General features: G+C 35.9%; 1 protein-coding gene and 1 pseudogene across 6 annotated transcripts in view; both read left to right on the top strand.

The window, feature by feature from the left end:
* PIK3C2G (phosphatidylinositol-4-phosphate 3-kinase catalytic subunit type 2 gamma) overlaps positions 1 to 22,618 on the top strand; it is a 355,118-nt gene that overhangs the window by 74,191 nt on the left and 258,309 nt on the right. For 5 of the 6 annotated variants that reach the window (XR_007154196.1, XM_047868249.1, XM_047868251.1 and 2 more), the window contains exons 8-10: positions 917 to 980; positions 13,365 to 13,487; positions 18,378 to 18,411. Coding sequence is in view for 5 of the 6 variants with exons in the window: in XM_047868249.1 (XP_047724205.1) it covers positions 917 to 980; positions 13,365 to 13,487; positions 18,378 to 18,411 (221 nt within the window). In the remaining variant the exon portion in view is untranslated. The remainder of the gene's footprint in view (positions 1 to 916; positions 981 to 13,364; positions 13,488 to 18,377; positions 18,412 to 22,618) is intronic. The other variant, XM_047868253.1, reaches the window with a different exon arrangement.
* LOC125169778 (serine/threonine-protein phosphatase PGAM5, mitochondrial-like) lies at positions 19,126 to 21,810 on the top strand (annotated as a pseudogene).

Genomic DNA, 22,618 nt, shown 5'->3' on the forward strand with positions numbered 1-22,618 from the left:
TATACCTTCATTAGTTTCCAGGGTTTTTTCTATAAAATAAATATAATGCTTAACAGCAAGGTGCTGAGGGTATATATTCTTGAGGGTCTTTTAAGTTTTGGGGTCATATTTTATATAAAAACCCTCCCTTCAATAGCCAAATCTTTCACTATTCTTTTCCTATACCTCCACTGATTTTTTACATGGTCAATGCATTTTGTCTTTGAACTGTCAGATTTAATCCAACTGAAGTGATGATTTAATAAAGGCTGAGAAGGCAGTTATTGTAAAATACATTGGTGTGTCTTTAACACTTTTTGTGTTGTATGATTTGTTCAATTCAGTGGTTTTCAGGAAGAGAAATAGGAAGAGAAAGTCATGATGTTTGGAAAATAATTTTGATTAGTGAAGTAAGAAGAACCTCTGCTCATCTCACATGTATTCCACCTAAGCATAGATAAGGTTGGAGAAATAAGGGAAGCTTAGGGCAAAAAGATACAGAGGTTTGATGCCAAAGACAGCCTTACCTATTATAAATATATGTCATTAATTCTGAGAGCAATTCTCTACAAGTGTTTGCATATTTAACAATTCTTGATGTTAGTATTTGTCATTATCTGCTCATAAATCCTTTCATAACTTACATTTTGAAGTAAGAATAGTTTGATAGTATGAACAGTCTTTGAGAGGTTTGGATAATTTGTCATGGATTTCTTTGGAGTTCTAAAAAGTTTTCAGATATGTCTGTAGGCTATCAAGTTACACAAAGTTTATAAACATCCTTCCGAAATGGTTTTTAAAACCGTGTCAGTAGCAATCCTTTTTAAGCCATGTCTGCTATAGAATCATGGACAAAACAGAACTTATGATAAATATGCTAAAGTTAATATAAGTTTTCTTACCCACTTTTAGACAAAGTCATTTTTTTTCTTTCCAGACAGTGCCTCTCAACAGTAATCAAAAAATATGACTTCCACCTGAAATGCCTATTGAAAACCCAGGTATTAACTTTTGTTACTTCATCTATCAATTCAATAAGTATTTATTAACCATAAAAAAAATTTGCAATTTTCTGAAGACACAAAGATGAATAAAGTAGAATGTCAATATCTGAGCAGCTTTCATTCTATTGTGGCAAAACACACAAGTAAATAGATGTGTATGAATAAAGTGTCATAGGTACTGTGAATGTGAAAGACCTATGTGTATACAGGACACAAAAGAAAGTTATCAATTTTACCTATTTGATCTGAATGTTGAAAAATGAGTATGCCAACTAAGGCACATGGTGAAAGAAGGTGGGGAGTGGGGATAACTTTTAGTGAAGAACAACATAAAGAGAAGCAGTTAGGAAAAGCCTAGAATGATTAGAAAACTGTATGAAATTTGGAATGGCTACAACTAGGGTTCAGTTTGAGAAACTGGAAAGAGACCAGATGAAAGGGGCAAACAGGGGCCAACTTATGTAGGATCCTAAGGACACTTTACGGACAATTTAAGGATTTTCTAATTTATCAGCTGATGACATAGAGCCATTATGCAAGGCAACAGAATGACAGATGGGTGACTAGAGGAGCACTTCATTAGCCCAAAGAGATGATAAGGGTATTGACAAAAACTCTACAATAGTGGTGGTCAGGAGGGGACAAATTCATAATATGTGAAAATGTGCAATGTATATGATTTGGTGAAAGACTATGAGTAAAACAAAAGAAGAGGGTGTCTAGAATACCTCCACATTCCTGGCTGCCAACCAACTACATAGAGACATCAGTTTACTAAAATAGCAGAAAGAAGAAGCTAGCTTGGCAGGGAAATATGATGGACTTAGCCCAAGATTACTGAGATTTGGTCACCAACTGGGCATCAAAGTTGTGGTCACCATTAGGCAGACCGTATCTTATAGCTTATTCTTCCAGGGAAGGGTTAAATCTTCCACAGATAAAACATGCTGTGATTATAGAAAATTGTGTAAATACAGTGTTTTAAAACAAGTGAGGATTTATTTTTCCATTAAATAATTGACTCCTGATATATATGAAAAGATAAAGAGCCTAAGTAACTATTCCTAATATTAATTAACAGTAGAAGATTCTGAAAATAATAAATACTTCTGGATAGATACCAAACTCATGTGAATTCCACATAAATATTTAAAGACATGATGATGACAAATACACAACTCATATTCCCTCCCAAAATGTAATCCTATCACTCTAATTCCATTTTTCTTTCTTGAGTCTGGCTTAAATATATAAGTTTAAAATGTGAAATGTGAAAGAAATTCACAGAAGATTGGTTTGAGTCTCATAAAAGTGTCATAATTAGTACTTCTTTCAGCTTGATTCTTCACCTTTGTGATAGTCATTCTTTTGAGTGTAGAATTTGAAATTCACCAGGTACACAAGGCAAACGAAGACTTCATTCCTAGATCATTTATGTCTCTTGACTATATATAGATATACTTTTGAGGTTATGATAGCCTACTTATGATGACTGGTAATTATCTAAATGTCTCAGTACTGCTCATGTATCACAGATGCCTTTTTATACATACACACATGCACACAAATTGTTGAGAATCTGTAAAGTTCTTAATTTCCAAGAAGTTTCTAACTCTTATACAACGCCTCCAATATTTCCACTTTGAAAGAATCCATTGATTATTGTAAATTTTTTCAGTATGACTTGAAAGTTGGCAAAACATCAAATGATTACTGTCTTTACATTAACACAGGCAAATAGTTATCATCACCCACATCTGACTTATCTTGTAAATAGGCCACAGTGTCTGTGATTTTCCAGATGAACTCCTTCCAAAACAATGGTCTTTTTAAATGTGATTCTTCCTATGAGGCATCACTAGCAAATATCTGAGAAATGAGGACAGACTGCGGTACTTCTATTTATTTGACAACTGCATTAAGTAATATTTCATCAATGTCAAAAATAGTGCCAACATGAACAATGTTTTTTTTATATTTCCCAAACTTGGATTATTAAACAATTTAAAAAAAAATAGAAAACATGCAGGCTGAATAAATATGACACAGATATTATTGAATAATATGGGTAATTTAAATTTTCAAATATTTTCTTTCCCCAGCCATGGTCAGTTAACATATTTTAGATTTGATTTATTTCACTTTTGGGGCCCTGATTATTATGTTTGCTAAGTAGCTAATTTTGTAAGCAACTTACATAGAACTTTTATTTTGGACATTTTATTCCTCTCTTCTATGCCACTAATATCCAGAAAGGTATGGAACGTTTTCTATATTCATTCTATATTCTGTGTTCATCTCTAATATTTCAGAGAAATTAAGAATAAAAGAAAAAGAATTTCTCCCCTAAGGTATTACTTAATGCTTACTTAGCTTACTTAATGTTAATTAGTGAACTATTTATTCACTAGAATCAAGAGAAATAGAAATCTGGAGTGCCTGGGTGGCTCAGTTGGTTAAGCATCTGACTCGATTTCATCTCAGGTCATGATTTCACAGTTTGTGGGTTCAAGCCCCATGTCAGGCTCTGCACCAACAGTATGGAGCCTGCTTGGGATTCTTTCTCCCTCTCTCTCTGCCTCTCCCCTGCTGTCTCTCACTCTCTCTCAAAAAAAAAAAATAGAGAGAGATAGAGAAATAGAAAACAAAACCATACTCTGAAGTTGCTGATGATCTACTTGGAAAGACAGCATATTCATAAATAATGTACATAGAGTGGTACATATACAAAGCAAAACAGTGTAAAACAAGATTTCAATCTAGGTGCAAGAATCAGCTTCTGATTCAAAGCTGCTTCTTCCTAGTAGCTTCTAATGCACTGTCTCCAAAATTTTTATTACAGTGCCAAATAGGACCTTTTAACAAAGTTAGCAATCCTTATTACTGATGACAAGCTTATACTAGAATCTAATAACTGATGAACTAATTATAAACTGATAAATGTGGATTGAGAAAAATCTATTCATGCTTTAAAATATGGTTTGTCTTCATGAAACATCTGCTTGGTCTAAAAAGAGCTAAAAACCTCCAAACACTTTACCATCTAGCTCATGACACAGAAAGTGTACAAACTAGATAACCAGAATGGCACCTCTATTTTTCAGGTTTAAGTAACTAAATGAGTAACACAGAATAATAATTATCTCACACTTTCCCCTCCCTAAGACCTAAATCCAACTGTATTCAGTTTCTAGACAGAAGCTAAAAATTCCACGTGTAAGTAGAAATAAAGGGGGCACATAAGGATCTTCTGTATTTGGCTTTATTAGAACTGAAGCTCTTTTAGTAACAAGCAGACCTAATCCAAATTGTTGGATTTTTAGAAGTGCCAAATTCAAACATAATTTGTTTTTTAAATGCTTATTTATTTTTGAGAGAGAGAGGAAAAAGAGAGAATGCAAGTACATGAACGGGGGAGGGACAGAGAGAGGAAGACAGAGATTCCCAAGCGGGCTCCACACTGTCAGTGCAGAGCCCAACGTGAGGCTCGAACTCATGAACCATGAGATCATGACCTGAACGAAAATCAAGAGTCAGATGTTTAACCAACTGAGCCATCCAGGCACCCCTCAAACATAATTTAAACAGAGTGGCAGTAAGGACATAATTTAGGTACAGAAACTCCCAAGTCAGATAGCAGTATATGCCAACCCTACACTAAAGAAAGTTTTTATTCAACTTTCTTAGAGTTCATATTATTCATCACTAGAGTGAATTTAATAAAATATAACAATGATATTTTTAAAATTAAAAAAAACATATGAGATATGTTTAATATAATATAGTGGCTGGAAGATAAAACGTGTTCAGGTAAAGATAAGTACAAGTGTCAGTTTAGTGCTATTAGAGTTATTATTTTTAAAGTTATATATTTTGGGGGGACTGATTATCATAAGTTTTTATTGCTAAAGTAGAGGACTGAGTAGGATTCAGAAGAAAGAAGAAAAATGTCACAAAACCGATTTGTATTCAACACAGAATATAAGAAGTGAGAAAAGAACAAAAAATCGTAAGAAGAAAATAGGACAAAATGAATAGGTAACAAGAACCTGGTTAAAGGTTACAAAAGAAGAAGTCAAGGAGATGAAGGAGATAAAGTCAGGTCACAAAAAAAATAAAACACAATTGCAGAATTGGAAACTACCCTAGCAGAAATAAAGGGCATAGTGAAACTACTAAAAGTCAAACCTATTATGTACAGGACATTTTCAGACTTAAGGAAGCAAAAAATGAAAAACTGAAAATAGATCTCCAATAAGGAAAATAATCACTAGCCAACATAATTTGTATTCCAAGTGAGATCAAAAGCATTGAAGGATTTTGCCAAAGGAATAACATGATCTGACATTTTATTTGGGATGTGTGCAGTGAATTATATAATACATGAGGAACATTTAATAATACATATACAAACTAAAGAATAATACCTGAGCAGGCATTCTTATTAAACAGTAAGTTTAGGAACAAAATATTGCCGGTATTGTAGGATCTGCCTGTGTGCCACTTTATATCTCTTTTCTCTACATGAGAGGTATCCTTTGGTGAAAAGTATTTTGTAGGTTTTGTTTTCACCATTTTACCTTTTCACATTACCATCAAAGGATATCTATGCATTCATTAGAAATATACATTTTAGCTTTCCTTTTTAATGCCTCCGTAAGTAGAATAAAACTGTATGTACTTTCTGAGCCATGTAACTTTTGCTCATTGTTTTTCAGATTTATCCACCTTGTTCTATGTGGTTTTGCTTTGTTTTCATTGATGTATGGTATTCAATTAGCTCAAAGAACCTCAATTTATTTATGTAATCCACTGTTGATGTACACCTGAGCTAATATCAAGAATTTCTCTAGGGTATATACCTAGGGTCATAGACACTTTTTAATAGGGTCACACATATTTCATAACAGATGAGAGTTCCCATTGCCCCATCTTCTCACCATGTGGTATAGTTCAACTTTTTAAATTTTTGCTTAAGTGGGGAGAGAGTTAAGATGTGGAGTAGGAGAAGGACCTTATGCTTGCCATGTCTCTTGAACACAGCTAGATAACTATCAAATAATTCTGAACACCCAGGAAATTGATCTGAGGAATGAGAGAACAAACTGTACAACTAGAAGGAAAAAGGAGGTCACATTGTGGAATGCAGGAGGTGTGGAGATACGATTTGGGGGAGAAAGGAATCACAGGTGCTGTGCAGGGAAGGGAGCCCTGATCATGGAGAGAGGGGAGAGAAGGAATGAGAGAGAAAGATAAAGCAGCATGCAGGGATTGCACAAGAAAAACACTTCCCCAAAACAATGCTGACTGGGAAAATGAGAGGGACTGATTATCGCAAGATTTTACAAGCAGCAGAGCTAAAAGTCTGAAGTTTTAGAAGTCTGTGCCATTGCCAGAGTCAAGCATGGCAGGCATAGGGGTCTCCTGTGCAGAATGAGGGCAGAGGCCCAGGAGTGGACAGCATGCTCTGAGGATCTCCTGGATCATTCTGGGAGAGACAGTTCCCCTTCTTGCAGTACATTTGGAAGAGGCAGCATTGCCTCTCGGGACAAAAGAGCTAGTGGGTGCCGCGGAGCTGCTTCATTCACTAGCATATAAGCAGAGACACCTGCTGAGGGCAGCTAACCTGGATGCTGGCTGTTTTGCTATGCTTTACCATAAAAATCCAAGTCCCTGCCAGTCGTACAACTGCTTTTCTGAGAGAAACCATTATCAGCCACAAGGCAGTGAGACCCTCCCCTAGGGTATCAGCACAAGTCTGCCCCACACTAAGTCCCTAAAATCTGGAGTTTTGAAACCCAGCCACTCATCTGAGTTAAAATGGAGGAACAGTGCACCAACAGGCCTTCAGACAGATCAAACGTAGACAGGGTGAAGGCAGGGATCTGACAGAAGCCTGGGTCACAAGGGGAGAGATTGTTCCCCCTTCTGTGAAGACCTCCTCAACAGCGGTGGGCACGAAATACCCTCCCTGGGGAAGAGAGTGGGCTGATGCCATTGTTTACCCCTCTTATTAGTATAGCAAACTTTAGGGAGCAGTACAGCACACACAGTGGAGGATTGAACCAGTTACTGCAAGACCTACCCCCTGGCACTCTGCAGGTGGCTTTTTTACTAGGGCAAGTCTGATTGAGATCCAGAGCAGCAGGGGGCCCCTCCCCAGAAGACCAGCACAAACCTCCCATATGCACCAGATCTACTGATCATAGAGTGCTGCAAAGCTTCAGCTCTAGTGGAAACGGGACCAGGCACACGCTTTCCTGATACACAAAAGAAAGAGTCCTAGAGAAAATTCCAAGATGGAGGAATTCATCCCAAAAGAAAGAATAAGAACATATCATGGCCAGGGAGTTAATCAAAACAGATATAAGTATTATGTTGGAACCAGAATTTAAAGCAATAATCATAAAATACTAGCTGGTCTTGAGAAACAGAAGAAACCAGAGAGAGACCCTTTACTGCAGTGATAAAAGACCTAAAAACTAGTTAGCCAAAATAAAAAGTGCTGTAACTGGGATGCAAAACCAAAAGTGCTATAACTGGGATGCAAAACCGACTGGCTTAGTGACTCCAAGGATGGAAGAAGCAGAGGAACAAATAAGTGATACAGAAGATAAAATTATGGAAAATAATGAATCTGAAAAGAAGAGATTAAGAAAAATTATGGATTATGAATGTAGACTTAGAGAACTCAGTAACACCATAAAGCATAATAACATTCATATCATAGGAATCCCAGAAGCAGAGGGGGGAAAAGGGGGCAGAAAGTTTATTTGAGCAAATTATAGCTGAAAACTTCCCTAATCTGGGGAAAGAAACAGACATCCAAATCCAGGAAGCACAGAAAACTCCCATCAAAATCAACAAAACCAGCCAACACCAAAACATTTTGTAGTAAAATTTGCAAAATACTGAGGTAGGGAAAAACACCTGAAAGCAGCAAGGGAAAAGAAATCCCTAACCTACAAGGGAAGACAAATCAGGTGAACAGCAGATCTATCCACAGAAACTTGCCAGAAAGGAGTGGCATGATATATTCAACATACTAAATGGAAAGAATATACAGCCAAAAATGTTTTATCCAGAAAGACTGTCATTCAAAATATAAGGAGAGATAAAGAGTTTCCCAGAAAAACAAAAACTAAAGGAGTTCATGAACACTAAACAGCCCTGCAAGAAATATCTTTAAAGGAGACACTTTGAGTGGGAAAGAAAGATCAAAAGCAATAAAGCCTAGAAAAGAACAGAGAAAATCTCGAGAAACCACTTTACACTAAATGGCACTAAATTCACATCTATCAATAATCACTCTGACTGTAAATGGACTAAATGCTTTAATCAAAAGACAAAGGGTATCAAAATGTCTAAAAAAAAAACCACACACACAGAAAAAAAAACCCAAGACCCATCTATATGCTGCCTACAAGAGACTCACTTAGACATAAAGACACCTATAGATTGAAAGTGAGGGCATGAAGAAACATTTATCATACTTATATGTTAAAAGAAGGCTGGAGTAGTAACACTTATATCAGACAAACTAGATTTTAAAGCAAAGACTATAAAAAGAGATGAAGAAGAGCACTATATCATAATAAAGGGGAATATCCAACAAGAGATATAACACTTGTAAATATTTATGCCCCCAAATTAAAACACCTAACTATATAAATCAATTAATAACAAACATAAAGGAAGTCATTGATAATAATACAACAATAGTTGGAGATTTTAACACCCCACTTACAGTAATGGACATATCATCTAAACAGAATATCAATAAAGAAACAATTGTTTTGACTCATATACTGGACCACATGGGATTTAACAGATACATTCAGAACATTTCAACCTAAAGCAGCAGAATACACATTCTTTTCAAGTGCACATAGGAATAGGACATTCTCCAGAATAGATCCCATACTAGGCCACAAATCAGGCCTCAACAAATACAAAGAGATTAAGATCATACCATGCATATTTTCTGAACACAACACTATGAAACTTGAAGCTAACCACAAGAAAAAATTTGGAAAAACCACAAATACGTGGAGGTTAAAAAACATGTTACTAAAGAATGAATAGGTCAACCAGAAAATTTAAGAACTTAAAAATTACATGGAAACAAATGAAAATGAAAACATGACAGTCCAGAATCTCTGGGATGCTGCAAAGGTCGTTGTAACAGGGAAGTGTATAGCAATACAGACCTACCTCAAGAAGCAAGAAAAGTGTCCAATACAAAACCTAACATTACACCTAAAGGAGCTATAAAAGAAACAGTAAATAAAGCCTAAAGCCAACAGAAAAAAGGGAAATAATAAAGATTAGAGCAGAAATAAGTGATACAGAAACAAACAAACACCAGTAGAAGAGATCAAGGAAACTAAGAAATGGTTCTTTGAGAGGATTAATAAAATTGATAAACCCCTAACCAGACTTTTCAAAGAGAAAATGTACCCAAAAAATTAAAATCATGAATGACAGAAAAGAGATCACAACCAACACCACAGAAATACAAACAATAATAAGAGAACATTATGAAAAATTATATGCCAACAAATTGAGTAAACTGTAAGAAACAGAAAAATTCCCAGAAAAAGACAGAACTGAATACCAAAACTGAAACAAGAAGAAATGGAAAATTTGAACAGACCCACAATCAGCAGAGAAATTGAATCAGTAATCAAAAATCTCCCAACAAAAAAAAGTCCAGGGCCAAATGCCTTTACAGGGGAATTCTACCAATCATTTAAAGAAGAGTAAATACATGCTCTTTTCAAGCTATTCCAAAAAAGTAAAAATGGAAAGAAAACCTCCAAATTCATTCTACAAAGCTAGTATGACCTTGATTCAAAAATCAGACAAAGACCCAACTAAAAAGGAAAATTACAGGCCAATATCCCTGACGAACATGGATGCAAAAATTCCCAAGAAGATACTAGCAAATCTAATCCAACATTACATTAGAAGTGTTATTTTCCACAATCAAGTTGGATTTATTCCCGGGCTGCATGGATATTTGCAAACATGCATTAATATTTGCAAACAAATTAATGTGATACACCACCTTAATAAAAGACAGAATGAGAAACATATGATCTTCTCAATAGATGCAAAAAAAGCATTTGACAAAATACAGCATCCATCCTTGAAAGAAAAAAAAAAAACCTTAACAAAGTAGAGATAGAGGGAACTTACCTCAACATCATAAAACCATATATGAAGATCCACTGCTAATATCATCCTCAATGGGGAAAAACTGAGAGCTTTTCCTCTGCAGTCAGGAAAAAGACAGGGATGTCCACTCTCACCATTGTTATTTAACATAGTACTGGAAGTCCTAGCCTCAGCAATCAGACAACAAAATGACGTAAAAGGCATCCAAATTGGCAAGAAAGAAGTTAAACTTTTCACTATTTTCAGAAGACATGATACTCCAGGTAGAAAATCTGAAAGACTCCACCAAAAAAAATTGCTAGAATTGATAAACTAATTCAGCATAGTCACAAGATACAAAGTCAATGCACAGAAATCTGTTCCATTTATACATACCAATAATGAAGAAGCAGAAATAGAAATCAAGGAATCAATCCTATTTACAACTGCACCAAAAACCATAAGATATCTAGGAATAAACCTAACCAAAAAGGTAAATGATCTGTACTCCGTAAACTATAAAACACTGATGAAAGATATTGAAGATGACACACAGAAATAGAAAAACATTCCATGCTCATGGATTGGAAGAACAAATATTGTTAAAATAATTTTATTACCCAAAGCAATCTAGATATTTAATGCAATCCCTATCCAAATACTACCAGCATTTTTGCAAAAAAAAAAAAAAATAGAACAAACAATCCTAAAATTTGTATGGAACCCCAAAAGACAAAGTAGTGTTGAAAAAGAAAACCAAAACTGGAGGCATCATGATTCCAGACTTCACTCTGTATTACAAAGCTGTAATCATCAAAACAGTACGGTTGGTACTGGCACAAAAAAACATGGCACAAAAACCAGACACAAAGATCAGTGGGACATAATACAGAACCCTCAAATGGACCCACAAATGTATGGTCAATTAATCTTTGACAAAGGAGGAAAAAATGTCCGATGGAAAAAGGCAGTCTCTTCAACAAATGGTGTTGGAAAAACTGAACAGCAACATGCAGAATGATGAATCTGGACCACTTTCTTACACCATACACGAAAATAAATTCGAAATTGATGAAATGCCTACATGTAAGACAGGAAACCATAAAACTCCTAGAGGAGAACACAGGCAACATCCTCTTTGACCTCGGCTGGAAAAACTTCTGACTAGACACGTCTCTGGAGGCAAGGGAAGCAAAAGCAAAAATGAACTACTGGGACTTAATCAAGATAAAAACCTCTACAGTGTAGGAAACAATCAACAAAACTAAAAGGCAGCCAATGGAAAGGGGAAAGATATTTGCAAATGACGTATCTGCTAAGGGTTGGTATCCAAAATCTATAAAGAACTTACCGAATTCAGCACCCCAAAAAGCAAATAATCCAGTTAAGAAATGGGCAGAAGATATGAATAGACATTTTTCCAAAGAAGACATACAGATGGCCAATATACACATGAAAATATGCTCAACATTTCTCATCATCAGGGAAATATAAATCAAAACCACAATGAGGTACAACCTCACACCTGTCAGAAGGGCTGAAATTAACAACACAAGAACAGTGGGTGTTGGCAAGGATGGGGAGAAAGGGGAACCCCCTTATACTCTTGGTGGAAATGCAAACTGGTACAGGACCATGGAAAATGGTTAGAGGTGCCTGAAAAAGTTAAAAATAGAACTACTCTACAACCCAGCAATTGTACTACTAGGTGTTTACCCAAAGGATACCAAAATATTGATTCAAAGGGGGAAGTAAAGAAAGGGGTATATATGGAGCTGAAATCTCTGAATAAATCCCAGACATTGGATAGACTGTCACCTGTAAAAAGTGAGAGAAGAAAAACAATGCCTACAGACCAAGAGAGCTTTTGAGAAAGCCTCTCTCTGCCCAGGAGCTTTGAGTGAGGAAAATGATTACCTGAAAAATTGTCTGGGTAGCTGTGAAGTATTAATTTACACGATAGTAAGAATTTATGCCAAAAAATTGTGCCAGAATATAGTGACTATTTTGGACACAGGCAGAAGCAAATGCAAAACCACTATAAGGGAACACTTTTCTAAACTCCAAAACCATGGAGTTTCCTCTAATATATACACACACATAAATACGTGCTGGTAAAAGGGGAATAATCAGCTTAAAATTTACAAATCCTATGATGGCTGATCCATCATATGAGAGATTCTTCAGATATCAAGCATGTATTTGCACTGGATTTCAGGAGACAGTGTATTTGCACTGGATTTCAGGCTAGATTTGAGCATATTTTTTCATAGAGGTGACACCTGGCCAAGATTTGGATATGATTGTCCTAAGAAAATATGTAAGAAGGAAAAATGGAAAGATTGTTATGTTAATACTTCAGAACATCTAATATTTAGATGGAAAAGGGAGTTTGGATCACAAATGGAGTACACAAAGTACTGAGATCTAAGCCATAATAAGACTGTAGTTTAATGTACATAAAGTAAAGGTAGTTGATGTTACTAGAAAAATTTAGCCTGAAAAAAAAGAAGAAAAGAAAAGGGAAACATGATAATCATTTTCATGTATTTGATGGCTGTTCAAGTGAAAAGGTAATTAGCTTTACTGTAAGTACCTCTGGAATGATAAGTTGGAATAAATGGTTGCAAACTTAGAGACATTCATCTTGATTCAATATGAGAAAAATCTTTGTAACAATTACTTGTTCAAAAATTGATAGACTGTCCTGTCGGTAGAGAATTCTTCCACATTACAGGTATGCAAGCAGTCATCAATGTTCCATTACATAGGAGTTTGCTAAATTTTTTCTATCTCTGTGACTCTTTGAGTTAGTGAATACTGACAATAATGCAGCTTTGTTATTTTATGTGCTATATTCCAAGCTTATCTCAGGAAGTATTTGATGTAACATAGACTCTGAAGGAGCAGCATTCTAGTACTTTAGATATTAATCATATCTTAAAATTATTTTGAACATTGGAGAAGATTGATGACAAATTTTTCTCCTCTGCATTGTTCTGGAAGACAAAACAAAAGAACGTATCATTCCCTCCCACTGTCATTTAGCTGTTCTGGAGAATCATATTGAGTTCACATAAATAAAATAACTGGCTTTTTCCACATGAACTACTCATAAATTTTTCTTTTCCATGTTATAATTGAGTAGTTGTGTTTTCTTAATCTGGAAAAGACTTAAAATGCATCCAAATTAAATTGCATTTTCTTATTTTTCATCCATAGCAAAATGTAGATAATATTGTTGAAGAAGTAAAAAATATATGCAGTGTTCTGGGGTGTGTGGAGACCAAACAAATTACAGATGCTGTAAATGAACTAAATCTAACTCTTCAGAGAAATGCAGAGGTAAATATACTCATTTATTAGACAGTAATTATTTTAAACCTGAGTTCAATAATTAAGAAGAGTGAAAGAATTTTGCCTACTGTGTGTGTGTGTCTGTGTATGTGTGCATAAATATTTCAATCATTTGGGGGTAATGGAAACTTGATTCTATTACACCAAATAGATTATTATACCAAAAGGATTCAATTAAATTAAAAGGAAATTTCTTACACCTTTGAAATTTGTAACTGCAATGTATCTTCCAAGTGAGACTCAAATCAATCCTACTATCCTACCTAGAGGAAACAATTATATAACATTCACAAGTGTTTGTATAGACTATTAATGGCTTTCATGTGCACCAGTATATTCAGGAGTAAGTATCCATGCTTATGTGGACAAGCACACATATAGGAAAGACCAGTTTTTTGCGGTATCTTTTGCTAAATTTGCAGTGCATACTGCTTATATATAATGCATTAATACCATTTTTTTCCAGTTAAAAAAATAAGTATTATATGTTTTTTTTTTAATCTCAGAAATCTAATATAGAATTACAGGTGTGATTATTGCCCAAGAAAAAGATTAGGAAATCTGGTCACAATAATCCATTCAATCTTGTTATTAGTTTAGCAAATGATGAAGCAGAAAGATAGGATGATGATAATAACTAATACTTGATAGTACACTGCAATAATAAAATAGTTTCACTTATTTATTACTTCATTTCATTTCACTTTTATTTCATTTCAGTTCATCCTCCCAACAATACACCATGAAGTTGGTGTTTTAAAGTTAATTTTATTATTAAAATCAGATGCTTAGAATGCTCATGTACAGAGGACTAATAAGTGGCCAAACAGAGATTTGAAACTAGGCCTCTTCCTCAATATATGTGAAACTTAATAAGAAAGAGTGATTACATTCATTCTTTACCTGAAGGGAAAGGAACGGCACAGATTATATTATCTTGAATATGCCAACCTTGAAATTTCAAAAGGACAGATTTAGAAAGTGGACAATTATATTAATATATATAAACCATCATCATTGTTTCAAATGTTGGACTTTCTATGTCTTATTTTAATTAGAACTCATTTTTGTAATTATAGAGTAATAATGAATATAGAAATTTGAATACCTTGTTTGCATTACATATAGGGACAGTGATGACTCAGGAGCAGTGGAATCAACCTATCAAAAGATTTTCCAGATAAACATTCATTAAAAGCTAGAATTACAAAGCATGAAGAAGTCAAAATTTAAACAATATAATCAATAAATATCAAAATTCGATGTCTGAAATTAATATGTGTTCATTTCCTTACATTTTTCTTAATGGGAAAATATCTACTCTTACACCTTCCAATAGAAGAAAATGAAGTAACTATATAGTCTCCAAAGCTGTTTTTGTATGTACATATTAATATCCATGGTCTTCAGAAAAGACAACAAGGTAAAAAATTTGAAGTGATCACGTTTAATCTGGTCATATTTTTCTATTCTGTGTTAGAGTGGGAAAATTCCACATAGTCGCCAAAAGCCTATCATCAGTATGTTGTGAAAATAAATATTTTGATGAACTCAAAAACTTAAGAATTATATGATGCTAAGAAGGACATTTCAAGGATATCCTTTCTGAGATAACAAGGTAGTGAGAGTTAACTTTCAACAAGCAACTAATTTCTCTTACAGTATCACATTTGGGAGACATTATAAGCACCTAGAGCTGGCAATAAAATACAAAGAGCTTAGGGTCATGCAAATATGATTTGAACTCAATATCTACCAGTTTTTAGCTGAACATCCTTCGGAAAATTAATTCATATCTCTGAGTTTCAGCTTTCCTCACTGCATAAATAAACAAACAAACAAACAAACAGCAGAATGTACAGGGTTCCTGTGTTACAAATAATGTTAATAAAGGTCCAAATGATAGTGTTTCTTACATAAGTCATTATTATTACTGAAGGTAGTAGGAATGGTGCTGGTGGTACTTTTTGAGATTCCTCCCCATATAGCCAACATGAAGGTTTTAATTCACACAAGCACCACGTAGGTCATTTTCTCACGACTATTGATTATAGCCAGCATCATGACAAATGTGAACCTTTGCCAGAGGAGGAGACCACATGCATGAATGTGAACACATGTCTCTCCATCTGCTAAGACCACTTGGTTGTGCTTCAATGTTTATGTTCGTCTCTCAGTGAATCAATACAAACAAATAACTGATCAAAGAATGAGGAAAATAACATTTTAGGATAAAGCACTTCAAATGCCGTTAAAAATATTACAAGATACAAAAGCTTTATCTTAAAACATTCATTTTTGAAAACTCCCTAAAAGAACAAAAATGGCAATTTTCTCAGAAATGTCAAATTTTCAATATAGCTGAAGCCAAAAGAATCCTTCAAAGAGAAAGTGAATCCTAGGAAAACTGAACAATTATAATTCTTATGAAAAGCTCATAATCACATTTCACCTATCTTATATACTTATGAGCACTAACTTATATGTGATTACTGACACATAGAAATAAACAGTTGACAATTACCAGTTTTATTTCATATATGTCAATGGGAAAAACAGACAGTTTAAAACCCTTAATAAACAGATTCTAGGGGTGCCTGGGTGGCTCAGTTAAGCATCCAATTCGATCTCAGCTCAGGTCTTGATCTCAAGGTCGTGAGTTCAAGCCCTGAGCTCGGCTCCATCCTGGGCATGGAACCTACTTTAAAAATAAATAAATAAAAATAAAATAAACAGATTCTACTTATTTTGAGCACACTTTAAAAGTTCACTTATTCTACATCACCTTCATTCAAACATGTTCACCATCCTAATCGAAGAGCCCACCTATATAAGAATGCTAGCACAAACAGTAAGTACATATTTTCAGAATTTGTGCAGTAACCAACTGCAGTTAACAATGCCAAAGTACCTCAGTTTGTCTAACCACCATGAACCTAAGATTAAAAAAAATACTGAGAAAAATGAATCTTCTGCCAACAAACTCAAATTTGAAAAGCTTTCCTTTCCCTTGGCTGCCTTTTTTGGTCAACTTGCAAGAGACTATTTCCTGCCATACAGAGAAGTAATGAGGTATTTATTAAATGTAAGTTTTGGCAAGATGATGAATTATATCACAAATGCAGTTATACTCTTATTCAGCACTGGAAACAATTTTCCATCCTTCAAAATTCTATTCCAGAATCTCACATAATATATTTCCATTACATGTTCATACAATAAATGAAACACAAAGAGAAAAATATGGTCTTACACATTGTGCTGTAGGTGGATGTCATGGTGATTTTAAAATACAAGTTTATATTTCTGAATAAATTGAATTCTAGTTAAGTCAGGCTAACATCTTTAATGGTCTCATCCACATGGGTGAGGTGAAGATCTTATGTGCAATTGTTAAGCCTAGTGGTTTAAACTACACTCAGATGAAATATTGTACTTAAGAGAAATGCTTCTGAAAAGGTTCACGTGAACAATGCTTTTAAGTGAAAAAGCTATATATAAATTTAATTAAATTTTAAACATGATACAAGTGTTTTCTTTCAAAAGGAATATTGTAGCAAGTTCTTGATTACAAAAAAAACCACCACGATTATCCTTTGTTTGAGAAATTGGGCTTTAAAAACAAACTTAAAGCAAAATTTTTAAAAATGTAGTGCAAATTAAAATGGATTTGACATATTAGAAAATTATGTTTGCTTTCGGACTGAAACCTCAGTTTTGTGAATCTGTGTATCTCTATATATAGTTTTCATGATAATGAAGTTATAACCAGTGAATCCTAAACCACTAAAGTAATTCTAGGTCTCCACAAACACAAATAAACAAACAAGCAAATAAACAATAAAACCATACTAATGAATATGAACTAAAATGACAAAAAATATAATTTCAGATAGTACTGTTTTATTTAGAATATGGTCACAAGTGTTTTACTGTCAGTTTCTTTAAATCTCCTAAAAATAAAGAAATGAAACTATATCATAAATCTGTATGATTCTGCCCACTTGATTTTTTTTTTAAGTTTATTTATTTATTTTGAGAAAGAGAGAGCATGAGCAGGGGAGGGGCAGAGAAAGAGAGGGGGAAAGAATCCCAGGAGAGGGGGCTCAAACCCATGAACCGTGAGATCACGACCTGAGACAAAGTCTGACCCTTAACCAACTGAGCCACCCAGGTGCCCTTGATTTTGCCCACTTCCATCCAGCCCCCTTTGCATAGCAGCCCAAAGCTCGCAACTGAACTAATAATAAGAACTGCTAATAATAAGAACTGGACATACTACACAGAAAGAATTAAAATGCACTTATTTCAAAAACTTATTTACTGCTGGGGAAGGAACTGAGTTTAGCCAATATATATAGAACTGTTCTAATAACACTAAACAGGCTTGGGGTGCCTGAGTGACTCAGTCGGTTGAGCGTCGGCTTCCGCTCATGTCATGATCTCATGGTTTGTGAGTTCAAGCCCTGCGTTGGGCTCTGTGCTGACAGCTCAGAGCCTGAAGCCTGTTTTGGATTCTGTGTCTCCCTCTCTCTCTGCTCCTCCCCTGCTCGTGCTCTGTCTCTCTTTCTCAAAAATAAATAAACATTAAAAAATTTTTTTTAAAAAAACACTAAACAGGCTGAATTTATTCTAAATTTTTTCAGTCAAAAAACCTAGATTGTTTATTAAAACATTCAGAATGCTTTCCTTTTACTTTATAATTTAGCTTCCTTCTGTTTATTAAGCAACATTGATACATGATAACAATAAATATTTTGTCTTTTTATGATGCAAGAGAAATTTCAGTGTTTAGATCTGGATATAATCAGTTTGGTTGTTTTGTGAATTTGTTTTCTAAATAACTATTCTGTCTTTGCACTTATTTTTCTTTTTCAGAATTTTCATCAAAATTCAGAGACTTCAGCAAAAGGTAAAACATACATGTACCCACATTTAAGAAACAGTTACAGAAACAAAAATAATTTAATCTTTTCAATTTTTTATCCAAATATTATGGTAGCACACGCACACAAACATTTTTTGAGGCATAAGTGTTTTGCTAAGCTGTTTTTACTGATGGAAATGATTATTCTGCAAGTGAATAAAAATCAACACTCTAAACTTTTAGCCTGACATTTTTAAGAAATGGGAAAAGTCAAGAGGTCTATAAAAAAGAAAGGAATACTGAAAATATTTTTATAGCCATTCCAAGAACTATAAAATTTTATTTAGCTACTTATATTTTGATGTAAGAAGAGTCTAAAAAATAGCAGATGTCTTTCTTCAAAGTCACTAATTTCAAATTTAAATTAAAATAGTATTTGAAAGACCAATCTAACATAATATGTAGGAGGATTAGATCCTGGAATAATTTGTGTTCACAGAGGCTCCGAGCCTATAAAACTGCAAGCCACAGGAGGACTTTGCCTCTACAGAAAACAGTGGATATGTAATAGTGTGGTATAGAGCAAAGGAGCTGGCTTTTGGAATCTGGTTAATTTCAACTCTGCCACTTTTTGACTCTGTGATCTTAGGGAATTAAATTCTTTGATTCCCCAATATGCATAGCAGACATGATAGTTACTTAACGTGCAGGGTGTGGTCAGAGTTGTTCTTGCTTGCACAGGCAAGTGGTATTTGGCGTATGAACCCTGCGAGTATCTTCAAGGAAACAGACTCACATACAAACGATAACCCCAACCTGTCCTCCATTCCCTTAATCATTTTTAGGAGAAAGTAATGTTCGGAGGGATATCCTCTCTACTCTAATTACCACCACTCAAAAGAAGACATTCAATTACATTTGAAGAGCTCCCCCCTTCACATCACGAGAAATATGGGACGGCAGAGGGCATGGAGAAAAAACAAACACACACATAAACAAAGTGTACTGGCGCAAAAATCCCTGTTCCAGGCATTCATAACTCCAGAACATCATTAAGGAAGGGAAAGGATGGACGCCCCCTAACAATATCACTAACACAGAGTCCAAGTGATACAATGAAGAGAGAACAAGCTGGAGGTTATGTCAGATGGAATTGGCCCTCTCTTCCTTTCTTCTAGGAATGTTGGAATAAAATCCCTTCATTCCATAGTCCTAAGGGCTTGGGATATAAGATCCCAGAGAACTGTGTAGGAATGTTCACAAAGACTTCTATTCAATGCTAAATCATCACAGATTCTAATTAATGCATCTTATTTTTTTAAACTTTAAGCTTATTTATTTATTTTAAGAAAGAGACAGAGAGAGTGCATGAGGAGGGGAGGGACAGAGAGAGAGAAAGAGAAAGAGAGAGAATCCCAAGCAGGCTCTTCACTGCCAGTGCAGAGCCCTGCGTGGGGCTTCAACTCACAAGCCATGAGATCATGACCTGAGCCAAAACCAAGAGTCAAATGCTTAACTGACTGAGAAACCCAAGTGCCCCTAATTAATAAATTTTAATCAAATATATATTGTCACTATTTCTCAATTTATGACACTATAACTCTATTCCCAGAGTAAAATCAGGTGTGATAAATGTTATTACTCCATATTTCACCACCAACCCCACTATCTTGAGTCCCTAGTACATTTCTGATGATATGTGAAATGGACTCTTCATCCAGAGTTCTGGAAGTAAAGCATAATGCATAAGCACACATCTCTATACTACCTCAAATAAGCAAATTATAACCAAGAACTGTATTTCTGCAGAAAAAGTCAAGAGTAGAGTTTGAGTAAATACCCAGATAATTAAGATTTCCCAAAATACACGCTGGGGCTTGAATTCATAAGATCTCTGACCCAACTTTATGATTTATTTTAGATGTGTATTCATTTGCACAAGGTTGGGAATTATTAACAAGAAGTTTATACTTCCTGATTCAGAGTACCAACAGCACAATGTGGGGACTGGGTAACATGTTTCTATAAATTTATAGTTCCCTGCCTCCTGTTGTTCAGGAGAATCCCCGTGGGTCGGCCTCAAGAATTTGAGTCCTCTTTAAAAACGATTTTTATCCTGCTTTACTCTTCTGTTTTATTAACTGCTACTGCTGATTTCTCTGAGAATTTTAATTAGGGCTTATTTCATGCTGCTCATTCCCTCAGACTGATTTCAACAAAGGGCACCATTTTAAATAAAATGTGGCCATCTTATAAATTTTGTACAAACTTACGAATAACCAAGTGAATAATAGCATGTGTTGAGCAACAAAAAAATGTTTTAATTATGGACAGAGCTTCTGAGGGACAGGATGGGGTTCAAAGAAGCTCCCTGCTGAAAGTGGCATGATTTTTGAGTACCAAATTGTCTGGTATTGGAACACTGCAGACTGATGGAGGAAAAAGCTGGCTCTTTTATTTTCTTTTCAAAACAACTAGAAACTACAAGCAATTTATGCTTCAGAAACAACTTGACGAGGAAGTGCATGCGTTTGAATAAATACCAGTACTGTGTGACTTGACTTGGCACACATCAAATCAAATCAAAATCACTGCCCGTTTTAACAACATAATTTCAAAGGACGCGCTTACTTGTTCTCTCGGTGACTTCTCAGCGGCAGATCTCGGCCCCCAGGCCCTTCTACCTGGAGTTTGGAGCACCCAGGGCAAACCCAGAGCCTAGCGGAGCAGCCGCCACAGTGGGCGGGGCCACGTGCCGCAGGGGTGTCTGGGACCCCACCTGGTACTGGGAGAACCACAGACCCTGCTCAACATCCGGAAGAGGAGCCTGAAGTCTGCAGGAGAACTGATGCCCAGGCTGGACCATTACAAAGGCAAGGCCATGCGGCACATCTTCCTCATCAGGCAATCCCAGTACTGGGTGGACGCCTCTTCCGATTGCACTACCGACTCTCCTAGGTTGCAGACAGGCTAGGCTGACTGGTGTTCCGACTTGTAAACTTGGGATTGAAACTTAATAAAATCGACCATTCCTCCATGACCCACGCGATAGAAACCACTGACATCATCAGCAAACACGTGCCAGGGGTCTGCAAGGTCAGCACAGACCTGCTGAGGGAAGGCGCCCATATCTAGCTGAACGAGCTGAATCGGCCCAAGTCGCACTGGAAGCCCGAGACTGAGGGTATTAGGAAGACAGAGCCGGAAGGGAAGTGGCTTACTAAATTGCATCCACCTGGCAGACGCCAGGCAGCAGAATGGTTCTGAAATCTGCCATGCCACCTTTTGCAACCTGATGTGCCCGGCGCCAGAGTTCTTTCGGAAGGCTGGCTCCGCCTCTCCCTCAACAACCGCAGCATTATCCAGCTGGTGGTCTGGTCTAGTTGCAGAGTAGCGCTCAGGGCCCTCAGGGACACAGGGTTCAGGCCTCCTGATAAGATCTAACACTCCTGAGGAGGGCCTCGAGGCCCCGCTCTCCTCAGTGCTGTACCCAGCTGGATGTGGGTGTCACCAAAGAACACAGATTCCCTCTCTGGCGTCCCTCCACAAGTTAAGCTGCAGTTCATTTCATTTCTCCAGGACGACGTGGCTGAAAAGTAGAAATATCTAAAGTGTGGCATTTCAGTACTTTTCTTCTGGCCCGGGAAGAGAAAGAATAACATTAAGATCAGATCAGGCTGATTTCTTTTTCAATAGTTTTCTGCCTTAAGCTGTTCAACCAGAATAAATTTATAGGATTTAAGGAGGCCTGTTTCAGGGATGAGACTGAAGCCTGGCAGATTCACACCGAGGAGCTCTTTGACCATTACCGTAGGTAGCTGTGCCACCTGCCTGGCTTCAGCAAAGCCCATCATGCATGAGGGACTCTGAGGAGGGCACCAGAGCTTCCATTCACAACTTACTTCCCTTCATACATTCTTTTCATTTTCTAAACCCTTTATCACTTAAATATTTGTTAAAGATTTTCTTGATTTGGGTTAAAAGATGATAATTTTTGAGCTTTTATATTTGAGTTTATTCTTCATTTAACTTTGGAAACACTATCATAGTTGAGTATTAAAACAAAAACAATTGCAAATGAGTGAAGTATATTCCTTCACTCATTCACTACTGCATACAAAATGTCGGTAGTTAGTGTTATTTAGTGGCCCCATGAAGAGGTCTGACACTGAACACCACCCCTAGGATAATTTTCATCATCCTCAAAAACTTCACCATTGTAATGACACTATCTTTCCTGATTTTGATCAAA

Source organism: Prionailurus viverrinus, chromosome B4, assembly GCF_022837055.1.
Source record: "Prionailurus viverrinus isolate Anna chromosome B4, UM_Priviv_1.0, whole genome shotgun sequence".
NCBI lineage: Eukaryota > Metazoa > Chordata > Mammalia > Carnivora > Felidae > Prionailurus > Prionailurus viverrinus.